This window comes from Elgaria multicarinata, chromosome 6, assembly GCF_023053635.1.
Source record: "Elgaria multicarinata webbii isolate HBS135686 ecotype San Diego chromosome 6, rElgMul1.1.pri, whole genome shotgun sequence".
Taxonomy (NCBI): Eukaryota; Metazoa; Chordata; class Lepidosauria; order Squamata; family Anguidae; genus Elgaria; species Elgaria multicarinata.
In genome coordinates, this window is record NC_086176.1 from 103,183,625 (window position 1) to 103,195,670 (window position 12,046).

Consider the following 12,046-nt stretch of genomic DNA (forward strand, 5'->3'; position numbering starts at 1 on the left):
TGTCTCCCGGACTCGGGAACCACTCACCCACAGGGCTTCCGTCTTGCCAGGATTTAGTCTCAGTTTATTGGCCCTCATCCAGCCCATTACTGAGTCTAGGCACTGGTCCAGGACTTGCACAGCCTCACCTGATTCAGTTGTCACAGGGAGGTAGAGCTGCGTGTCATCAGCGTATTGATGGCATTTAGCTCCAAATCCCCTAATGACCGCTCCCAACGGCTTCATATAGATGTTAAATAACATTGGGGACAAGATGGTGCCCTGCGGCACTCCATAGCTCAATTGCCAGGAGGTCGAGGACTGGTCACCCAATGCTACTCTCTGAAAACGACCCTGTAGGTAGGACCGGAACCACTGTAAAACAGTGCCTCCGATGCCCATCCCACAGAGTCAATCCAGGAGGATACCATGGTCAATGGTATCAAAAGCCGCCGAGAGATCGAGCAGGATTAACAGGGTTGCATTCCCCCTGTCCCTCTCTCGATAAAGGTCATCCATCAGGGCGACCAAGGCTGATTCAGTCCTGTAACCAGATCGGAACCCAGACTGGAATGGATCTAGATAATCAGTATCCTCCAAGAGTGCCTGCAGTTGCTCCGCCACAACCCTCTCAAGTACCTTCCCTAAAAAAGGAGTGTTAGCAACTGGGCGGTAGTTGCCTAATACCATCGGATCCAGTGTGGGCTTCTTCAGGAGTTGTCGCACTACTGCCTCCTTAAGGACAGCAGGGACCACCCCTTCCTGGAGGGAAGCATTTATCACCCCCTGGACCCACCCAGTCAGACCCCCTCGGCTTGCTTTTATAAGCCAGGAGGGACAGGGATCGAGAGGGCAAGTGGTCGGTCGCACTGCTGCAAGCACCTTGTCTACATCATCAGGCCGCAATAACTGGAACTGATCCCACAAAATTGGGCAGATGGTGGCATCGGACACCTCAACTGGAGCTGCACTTTTTGCCATTTCCATCCACCCCAACTCCAATGGTCCTTCTGATCTCCACTTCTCCTCACTGAGCCCCAAAAAGGACACAAGGCTTTCACTCTGACAAGACTCTCCCAGCACTTTGTGCACTAAGGGAGTCTCAGACACATGTCCCTCATGGCTGGCTGGGGTAGGCTGGAGCTGTGCAAGCCCTGACATCACCTTGAGAGCCAGTGTGAATAGTGGTTAGAGTGTTGAACCATGACTTCAGGAGATCCTGGTTCTAGTCTCCACTCTGCCATGGAAGCTCACTGGATGACTTAGGGCCAGTCACCAACTCTCAGCCTCAGCGTACCTCACAATATAATGGGGAGAAGGAGGATTAAGTAAGTTCCCTTGAGTTCCTTGAAAGAGTGGGGGGAAGTCAGGATAAATAAATAAAATTCCCTGCATAGCTTTGTATTCAGGGAGAAGAACTAGACAAGGAGCAACTGTCATATTAACTCCCCACCCCTGCCATAGACATTCCCATGAACAGGTGACACGCTACAGGCTGCAAACCGTAGGTATTTAGACTTCTCCCGTGGTACACTAAGAATCGGTTGGGGCACAATTGATCTGTGATACCAACCGCAGGAACAGCCCTGCCCTATACCTACATTAGTGTGACAGAGTTCATTAGTAACTGTTACTTATCCAGCATTCAGTTGTAGCCTCAGGCATTGGCAACAGCATAAGGATTTTGCACATGCCAGGTACCTGAATAAGCTGCGTCACAAAGCAACTCAGGAGATTGTAACACCGAACCTGCTAAAGTTCACGAACTATCAACCTGAGCCTCCAGTCCACTGCACAAGGCACACAGAGACACAGATCTGGTTCACACAACATGCCAAGCCATGGTGGTTAAGCATTTTGAGCTAAACATTATGGCTCAAGGTATCATGTGAACTATGACATAGCATGTCATGTGAACCATTCCTAATCATGGTAGCTACATAATCATGTTTTAAACACACTCATCAACCATTGCTGGCAAAGGGGTTAGCAGCCTCACTATGGCTGAACAGGCCCAATATAACAGATGCAAGTGGCCCTTTGAACTGGTACAACATCAGGCATGGCAGCGTGACACAGGTATGCTACTACATCTTAGGGTTGGCTAGGGGATGCTGGGATTTATAGTCCAACACATTTGGAGGTCTGGGGAAGGCTGCCTTAAGGAAGGAGTGCGCAACATGTGATCCTCCAGATGTTTTGGGCATACAACTCCCATCAGTGTTGCCAACATAGCCAACAGTGAGGGACATTCGAGAGTTGTAGGCCAAAGTATCTGAAGGGTTACAAGTTGTCCACCCCTGCCTTAGAGTATTGCAGTAGCATAGCAACTCAAGATAGTGCATCAGCTTCAATGCTGCCAAAGCCACACCACGGCAAAGCTGTGTGGAATCAGAAAGGGAACAAGAACAGAACTGGCTGTCACAAGCTTACGTTTTCTAGTAAAAATACCAGAATGTTCACACACATTGTCCCCCCCTGCCCCTCAGATGTAATAAAACTGAGGTTAAATCATAATGGAATAAGTTCTTCGCATTCACTTCCTCTTGCAAAAAACCTAAAATATGAGGACCTCCCATGCTTTCCTTTCACTCTTACACAGCATCTGGCAGTGGCACATGTCGAGTAACAAGGCCAACAAAAACAGTTTTGCACTCTTATTTCTCTTTTATTTTTTTTAGAGCCACTAACAAGTTTTTGGGAACGGAAAGTTAAAATACAGGATACATATGCCTCCATGAACTGGGAAGTGTTTTAATGACACTTCAGGAAAAGCATCACACACCCCAATAAGAGCAAAAGAAGAGCCCTGCTGGATCAGACCAAGGGTCCATCCAGTCCAGCACTCTGTTCTCACAGTGGCCAAGCAGTAGGTAATGCGAAACCCACAAGCAACACATGAACGCAACAGCACTAGGGCAAGGGGACGAGGAATCAGACCCATAAATGCATCTGTACTGAGCACTTTTGCTCTCATTTGAAATGAGGAAGGACAGGGAGGACGGTGCATCCAGCAGATTGGAGGGATCTTCAGGACGCAGGAATAGCTGGTCAAAGTATTTATCCATCTCGCCCAGTAGATTCTGCAACTGGTGGTAGCTCTCCTGGATGGCTTTCCAATCAGCCGCTACCAGGTATTGAACCTAGGAACTTCTCCATTCAAAGCATATACTCTTTACAGTGTGGGAGACAGTCTCATAACCATGCCAAGGCCTGAACATCTACGTAGCTTGTAGAGATATGAAAGCTTGTTGGTGGGGAGGGGACAGGAAAAATCCCATTTCCCCCCAATTTTCCAAAAATCCTGGGGAAAATTGTCCCATACCACCCCTCAAAATGTTTGTTTTTCCCCCAATTTTTTTTCCTGAGCCTTCACATCTCTAGGAGCTTGCACATCATCAGAACGAGACTGTTCCCAGAAGGCAACAGATCAACATTAGAGCCCCTGGAAGGCTGATGTTACCAAACAGCCTTGTCTTAAAAGCAACAATCAAAACTGCTAAAAAAAAACCACCCTCTAACATGAGGATCCACTTGGCCTCCATACTCTGGTAGAGGTGTTACAGGGAACTCCTGAAAACACAGACAAGAGTTTTCACTGTTTTCAGCTTAGGAAAAGACCATAGCAGACCAAGAACAGGGAATTCGGTAAAAGAAACCTTCCTGGGGCTGTTCACAACTCCTGACACAATAGAAAATTGGGACAATGAACTGCTAGAACAACAACAGAGGAATTCATCTAATTCAGAGTCAATAAATCCAGGAGACATGCCAGCCAATCATGAGATTGCAGAACACCTTCTGGATTTTTTCCCCAGGCAATCCAGGATGGAACTAATTGTTAAAGAAACGCAGGACTGCTGCCTAAAAAAACAGCAGCTATGTATCAATAGACAGTCTAGGGGCAAATACAACATACCATGTTCCCCCATTATCCTTTATGCTATGCGTTTCCTGCTGGCACAGTAACCAGTGCTGCCAAGCAGGCTAAGTCAGGACAGGGGGCAAGTTGTACTAGATGTTGTATGGAAAGGAGAGGCTCAAAGGGACACGGTTTTCTTGAGGGCCCCAATTTCTTTGCAGTGTTCAGTTGTGCCCCCACAAAGTTGCCAGGACTGTATTTGGAATGAACGTCTTTGCACACAGACCATAGGATGAGAACATGTATGGGTGATCCATTCCCCATCAAAGTTCTGTAAATGCTGTCTCCCTCCCTTCATCATGCATCAAATCATCAACTTATTCTGGGAATTATGAACTAAGCAGCTCTCTACACCCACATATATACATACACAGACGCACGATCTTTCCGTCTGGTTAGAACAAAGTGACACAGCTGCTTAATTGCAACGAACGATTATCCATTCACTGAAAAGTATCTTGAATCCAGCCTTCCCCAACATGGCGTCCTCCAGACGTGTTGGATGTTACAGTCCAGTATGGCCAACTCTGCATGGCTAATCATCAGAGGTTTTAAGAATTGTAGCCCAGAACAACTGGAAGGCACAGGATTGCCTTCCCCCATCCTAGGCAGTCAACAACTCTCCCAGCTGACACTCCAACCAGTCTATTCTCTTTTCCTTGTTAATGGCCTGGTTCAGACAACACGCTAAAGCATGTTGCTTAACCACAAAATGGTTAAGAGAATACAATGCATTGCATTCCCTTAACCATTTTGTGGTTAAGCAGCATGGTTTAGCGTGTTGTCTGAACAAGGCCATTATGTTTACAGTGTCCTCTCTTGTTCCTCACTCTGTTGCAGAAAACTCAAACGAGCCGTGCACTCTTTCTTGTTTGCTTATAAGGTGCCACAAGACTCTTTGCTGTTCCTACGAAGGGCAGCCTGCACCATTGTACTGACTTACCCCAAGCAAGGGCTGATAAGACACATTTCCTTTTGTGCCAAGTATCAGGTCGACTTCTGGCCAACATCCCTAACTGTAAATGCATCTCGTTCTCCAACAAAATATACTATGGTGTTGGGGGGAATACAGACAACACAGAGAAGCATGCACTGTTTCTCAGTAACTCCTTGAGAAATACATGGGTGCTGGGAGGGCACCAGGTTGAGGGACTGCTGGTATAAACACACTCACTAACCACTCACTGCAAAAGGGTTAGCAGCCTAACTATGGCTTAGTGTGTCATCTGAAAAGGCCCAGTGGCTCTCTAGTCAACAAGCTTCTGCTTTTGCCTAGTCATAGTGACTCTTCCGAATGTCAGCCTCTAATGCACCTGCTAAAATGTAGTGACCAATCCTATACTCCAGGGGTACAAAAAGTATGGCCCGTGGGCCGCACACAGCCCACCAAGCAATTTCTGGTGGCTTGCTAATCTCCCCCCACCCGCATCATAGTATTCAGTGGGATTTGCTAGAAATATAGTAACCCATATGGTCATCAACTAGCTCTCCTGGAGAGCAACTCTGAAGGTTGTTGTCTGAATGGGGCCTTAGACTTGCTTGTTGGCAAGTTCTTTTGCCCCTCTAGGTTGGCAGCTAGGAGGTGGGCAACCTGGATTAGGGACCACCAGTTTATAACCTCTGGCTCCCAAAGACAGGGGGAGTCAACCTGACTGTTTCCAGCACAAAAAGGCTCTTCTACAATGTAATAATTTAAATGTATCTATCATGATTATAATGCTAATAACGAACACCAGCAAATTTGTACGCACAAAGGTACCCACAAGATTCTTAGCAGAACCAATCTTTGCCCAAGGAACATAACAAGGGCCCTGCTGGATCAGACCAAGGGTCCATCTAGTCCAGCACTCTGTTCACACAGTGGTCAACCAGCCATCGGCCAGGGACCAACAAGGCAGGAGATGGTACAACAGCACCCTCCTGCCCATGTTCCCCAGCAACTGGTGCTGGGGATTGTGCAGATAAACATAAAAAGCTAAGAGAGCTTTCTTCAATGGGCAAGAAGCAAATGACAAGTGCCAGCTACTGAAATTTTATATATGCAACCAAGTCTCCTGGTTCAAAATCAATTTCATTTTCGCCCCCAGAGCTGGGAAAATGTTGTGGGCTGATAGCAATTTGAGAAACCTGCAACCATCAGACTTTAGGAACCTGCACAAACAGCTGGATAAAATAATAATTTAAATTCCTAAGTAGAAGCATCTATCCTATCAAGTGGCTAGGTAGCTAGGCAATGCAATCCTAAACGTGCTTTCTTGGGTGTAAATACCATTTAGCTTACAGTAATTTGCTCCCAGGTGATTAGCATAGTTTGCAGCTTTGGGCTGAAATTCTATACATGAGCCATCGCCAACTTGGTGCCCTCCAGATGTTTTGGACTTCAATTCCCATCAGCCCCAGCCAGCATGGCCAACAGGCAGGAATCCTGGTAGTTGTATCCAAAAAATCTGGAGTACAACGCATTGGGCAGGCAGCTGTAGACTTAGAAAGAAGGAAGTTTACTTCAGAATCAGCATGCATAGAATCTGGTCACCAGAAGTATTTTCCCAACGTTGTTCTAATTCCAGAAATGCTTTCTGTTCCCTCAATTGATGTGACATACCTATATGATTTGTTCCTTTCAATGTTGCAAACATATAATAGAACTCCATGGAGCTGGAAAAACACCAAGCAGTTCAAGAAGTTAGCTGCTGGTACAGAAGAAATGTTTATCTAACTCTCTGCATGGCTTGCACCTACAATTTATTTTGTCACCTAAAAGCAAAACAAAATCTAGTACTGGCAGTTTTATGCAGCCCCAATTCCCTAAAATAACTCAAGAGCAGAGACAGAGAGCACTACTCTGTACATGGTTTAAATGTTGTTAGCTGTTATAACGCACCTACATTGTCTCTAAGCACTGGACCTATATTGAAAAATATGCCAGCTGAGACTAACAGACATGATACAAAAGGGGGGCGGGGGGAGAATGGCCAGGGGAAAGAAAAGCAAGCATTGGAGAAGCAACTGATAGATGGGGCCAGGTTAACCTACCCCCTTGCTCTGACATCCTTCCTGGGAGGTACAGGGACCAGCCTCCCAGTAGCAACTGAGTATATTATAAATGACCAAAAATAGTATTTGAGGCTAAACCCAATTGCCTGAGAGTAAGACTCACTGAATTCAATGGGACTAATCTCCAAGTAGGCCTCCTGCTGCCAATTAATAAATGCTTGCTATGTATTCGTACAATTAGAACCAAAACCCAAGTATGTAGTGGCCCCATTCAGAAGACATCTTAAACCATGGCTTTAACCATGGTGGTTAAGGCAGAAAGCCAGGCTGTATTCAGAAGACACCTTAAATCATGGCTTTAACCATGGTGACTACGGCAAAAAGCCTTATTCACTGTTGTTAAAGCCATAGTTTAAGGTGTCTTCTGAACAGGGCCCGGCTTTCTGGCTTAATCACCGTGGCTAAAGCCATGGTTTAAGGTGTCTTCTGAACAGGGCCAATAAAAGGAGCAAAAGACTAGTTTGGTTATCTAAAACTTCATTATCCACCAATCCTCCCCTGCCTATCCATCCATCCCTTCTTCACCGAAATAACTCCAAGTGGCACTGCGACCCCAAACCTACATGGACACCGTCATCTCTATGTTACAGTGCAATTTCACAATCCTTAAAAGGCACATTTGTTCCAACCGTGATGTTTTTCACATTTTGAACTAATGCACATCATTTTGAACTAATGCACATCTCACATCAGTCCGTTGGTTTCTGTTCACCACTCTGCTGCTCAGATCATCTTCTTGGCTCACCGCTCTGACCATGTAACTCCACTTCTGAAATCTCTTCATTGGCTTCCAATTCACTTCAGAATCCAATATAAACTTCTCCTGTTGACCTACAAAGCTTTTCACGGTCTAGCTCCTTCCTATCTCTCCTCTCTCATCTCACACTATTGCCCCACTCGTGCTCTTCACTCCTCTGATGCCATGTTTCTCGCCTGCCGAAGGGTCTCTACTTCCCTTGCTTGGCTTCGTCCATTTTCTTCTGCTGCCCCTTACGCCTGGAACGCTCTTCCAGAACATTTGAGAACTACAAGTTCAACCACAGCTTTTAAAGCTCAGCTAAAAACTTTTCTTTTTCCTAAAGCTTTTAAAACTTGATTTTGTTCTGACTTTATACTGTTAGTTTTACCCTACCCAGTGCCTGTTTACCCTACCCTGTGCCTGTTCGCATTCTCTTCCCCTCCTTATTGTTTTATTATTATTTTAATAGAATGTAAGCCTATGCGGCAGGGTCTTGCTATTTACTGTTTTACTCTGTACAGCACCATGTACATTGATGGTGCTATATAAATAAATAATAATAATAATGCATAAAAGACAACACCCTGCTCACAGATCTGCTCTATAATACTTGGGTTCCTTCCAGTCCCAGGGTCTTCAACTGCTATCTCCGCCATCCACTTTCGGGTTAGAGTTACACCCAAACTTCCATACCTATTCAGAAGGAGATTGAGAACAGGCAGGGGCTGACAACTTTGTCTCCATCATCACTGCTTGGAAGGGAGTACAGACAACAGCATGGAGAGGAGACAAGGGACACAAAGGGAAGCTCTGTAGCTCAGAGGTAGAGAACCTGCTTTGCATGCAGAAAGTCCCAGGTTCAATTCCCAGCATCTCCAAGCAGGGCTGGGATTAAAAAAAAAAATCCTGCCTGAAGCCCTGGAGAACTGCTGCCAGTCAGTGTCGACTGCTGATAATACTGACCATAAGGCATGTTCTGTTTCTGCAAAAGCTACAATAATACCTCCCTATGGATTAGGAAAGGGTGCTGGCTGGGAAATCACCTCCATAGATGGATAGATAGACCACTCCTATCCTCCCCGGGTCATGCATCTTGCCTGCTGCCTCAGTTCCTGTACCAGCCTCTCTCCCTCCCATTCACTCTCTCCTGGCATGGCCACTTGTCAAGCACTGATTTAATAAGACTGCCTTGGGGGGGGGGGCTGCTCTCTGAGATCAAACAAAGCCGCCTTCATAGGTTCATTGCTGCATGTCTGGAGTGTGCGTTTTTGGGGGGATTTTTTAAAAGAAAGAAAAAGGAAAGGAAATGCTGAAATAGTGATAATGGTGGGGGGGAGGATTTTTCCTTCACATCTTCTCCTCTCCAATTTGGAGGTGAGCAGAACTTCAAAAAAAAAACCCAAATGTGACCCTTTTTTGCCGTTGTTTCCATTTCAAAATGAATTTGCCACTTTGAAAGGAGGGTGGATGTCCATCACTGCTGATGGAACATGCCACCAAACATTCCTTTCCCTAATCCAGCTGTTGTGTGCAGGAATTCCCCCATTCACTTCCATGCATACGTGCAAAAGGATACATAGGAGAGCAGCCACCGCCTCAATTGAAGTGAATGCTCACGTTTGGGTGGCAAGATTTGCAGCCAAAAGATGCTTTCTGAACTCAAGCGTTCAGAAAGCAGCGAAAGGCTCAATATTTCCAGGAAATACATTTGTGAAATATTTTAATCCTTTCTTCCTGTGAAAGAACACACACACACATGCACACACCACACGCGACAGATGCCCATCATTACTTTGGCATGATTCACTGGTACACCCGTCTTCCTAGTGGTGCAGATACGGATTCCTGGGAAGAAAATTTAAAATATGCAAAACATTTCCCCGGATCACATGCTAGCAAGTAAAACACAGAGATACCAGTGTCGTTCGTGCTCCAATCTTTTATTTCAATGAGTGGGGAGAGGACATGGAAGAGGTGGGAGCCTCCCCCTCCATCCCCTGTCCCGCAATTCACCTGCCTTTGCAACAAAACAAAAGGGGGGGGAGTCTGGTCCCGTTTTAACTCCCCTCCCTAACCTGTTCCTTCTCTCTTTCTTAGGTCTCCGTCTAGCTTTCATTCTTAAGCCCCTGGCTTTGCAAGGAAGCAGAACCTGTTATTTACAAAGGACCGTCCATCAACTCCCACTCGCCCCCTCCTTCACCTGTGATTTTTGAAAGACCCATGGATCAAAGCCGGAAACCCGTGTACTAAGTTCCTTGAAGGGGGGGGGGTGTCTGACAGAAACCACCTACGGACCCTCCTTCTCTCCCCGCCCCCCACACACACGCCAAAAAAAAAGAAAAAAGCTCCCAACTGGAGAAACCAGGCGAGGAATAGAGCTCAAGATTTGGATGGCTTTGCTTTCTGAGCAGCTTTGTTTACAAGATCCCGCCCTGATCCCCCTAATAAAGATTAGGCGATCAAGCGGAAAGTCCAGCCCTGGGGGTCTCAGAAAGAGAGAACCGTCGGGGGCGGGGAGGCTTCTTTTGTAGAAAGGGAATCACGTCCCCGGTGAGCGCCCATTCATCGCCCTGTTTTGCAAGCCAACCTTGCGATAGAAAACCTCGCTTTGCGCCACCCCCCATTCCTTTCCTCCCCCCCCCCGCTTCTTCCCCTCCTCTCGCCAACAGCACACCAAGTCCAGGAGAAGGGCCAGGGGGACTTCCCCGTTTTGCAAACCGGAATCCTACGGAGAAAGCGTCGCGGGTAGATAAAGGGAGAGGCGGGACACACACACACACACACACACACACAACAACAAAGACTGGGAGGGGGAGACGATCCGAAACACCCGATTCACACAATGCATGAAACGCACAGCCCCCCCACCCCCACCCCTGTTCTAAACAACGGACTTACTTCTTCTTCCGAAAGTCCATAGACCGGCTCCACCACCCCAGTCGCCATGGATCCGGAGACTTGCAAAGAGGGTGTCCCTCGGGGAGGGTGGGGGGAGCGAAGCCGCCGACGGAGAAAAGGAGGAGAGGTCGCGGGTGGGAGAGCTGGGATTCCCCACGCAAGCAGCGATGCACCACCAGGCAAGCGGCGAGCTCTCGCCCTCCGACGACGCCAATAGCAAAATCCAGGTGAGGAGCCGGAGCTTTCTTTCCGTCCGCCCCCAGAGAGGAAGAAGTACCGGGGAAGTGGGGCTGGGGAGGGGGGGAGCGCTGCGTGCAAATGGAGAGAGAAGGAAGGAGATGGGGGAAGCCCAGTGGTTTCCCTGTCGCCGCCGACGCCCCCTGACGCGAGTGGAAGAAAACACACAAGCGCAGCACGGGGGGATTCGAACCCGCAGCCTCGAGGTCCTTCCTGCTTGTGCCCTGCGCCCGGGCTGACTGATTCGATGACGGACGCTGCCCGCAAGCCTGCCCGGTGCACACAATCACGAGCAAGCCCCTGCCTTGCCCAACACTAGAGGAGGGAGAGGCGGAGCCCCAGCCGCTCGCGGAGGCGGGGAGGGGGAAGCTCGGCGGGGCCAATCGGAGGCGTTATCAATAATGGGAGGAGGCGCTTCGAGGAACTAGTTGGTTAGGTTGCGTGTTGTATTTGTTCTCCCCCCACACCGGTCATCTATCCCTACTGTACCCCCACCCTGGGGTGGGAGAAGAGAGAGAGAGAGAGAGAGAGAGAGAGAGAGAGAATATAAATTAGGCGTGGGAGTAATAACTGCGTTGCTCAAGTTTGTGGGTAGAAGAAAAGGCTGAGTGCTGCAAATCGGTGGCAGAGAGATACATTTGTAGATTCTACACGTTAGTAAGATTGTTGCAGTGATGAGTTCTTGAAATAACGTATATCTGCAAAACGTGATTAGGTCTTTTCCTTGAAACGTGCCAGTAGAATTCGTTGGTTGAGAATGGTTCGCGTTTTGTTTTGTTTTTAAAATAATAATAATAGTAGTAGTAGTATTTATCCTTGTTGTTGTTTTCTTGTTGGTGTTTTTATCCTTCATTTACGCACGATTTTTCATTCCAACACAGCCTATAGCGGTGCATATTCAGGTTTCCAGAGGCCAACTCCATAGGAAAAGGCTCCTCTCACTGGTCGAGATGTGGAACTACAGCTGTAGTTCCGGAAAGAGAGAATTCACCCATTAACCTTTTAAAAATAATAATAATAAAAAAAACAATAACAACAACCCAGAAGGTAATTATTAATAATAATATTAAGGGGGAAGACAGGTGTTTTGCATGAATAACAGTGTTAGGAATATGGCTTCTGTGTTTACAGGGTTTCTTTATCAATACAGCTAATCTCTTTTTGGGTTGGTTAAAAACCTCCCCTGAGTCCCTTCAAAGCTGCAATGTTTGGGTTAG

General features: G+C 47.1%; 1 protein-coding gene across 2 annotated transcripts in view; it reads right to left on the reverse strand.

Annotated features, from left to right (window-relative positions):
* The window catches only part of NEDD4L (NEDD4 like E3 ubiquitin protein ligase), a 289,888-nt gene extending 278,791 nt beyond the window's left edge, over nt 1-11,097 (reverse strand). Inside the window, exon 1 of one of the 2 annotated variants that reach the window (XM_063128205.1) lies at nt 10,593-11,097. In XM_063128205.1, coding sequence (XP_062984275.1) covers nt 10,593-10,640 — 48 coding nt within the window. In that variant the 5' untranslated portion in view covers nt 10,641-11,097. The remainder of the gene's footprint in view (nt 1-10,592) is intronic. The other variant, XM_063128204.1, reaches the window with a different exon arrangement.
* Between the last annotated feature and the right edge of the window lie 949 nt (nt 11,098-12,046).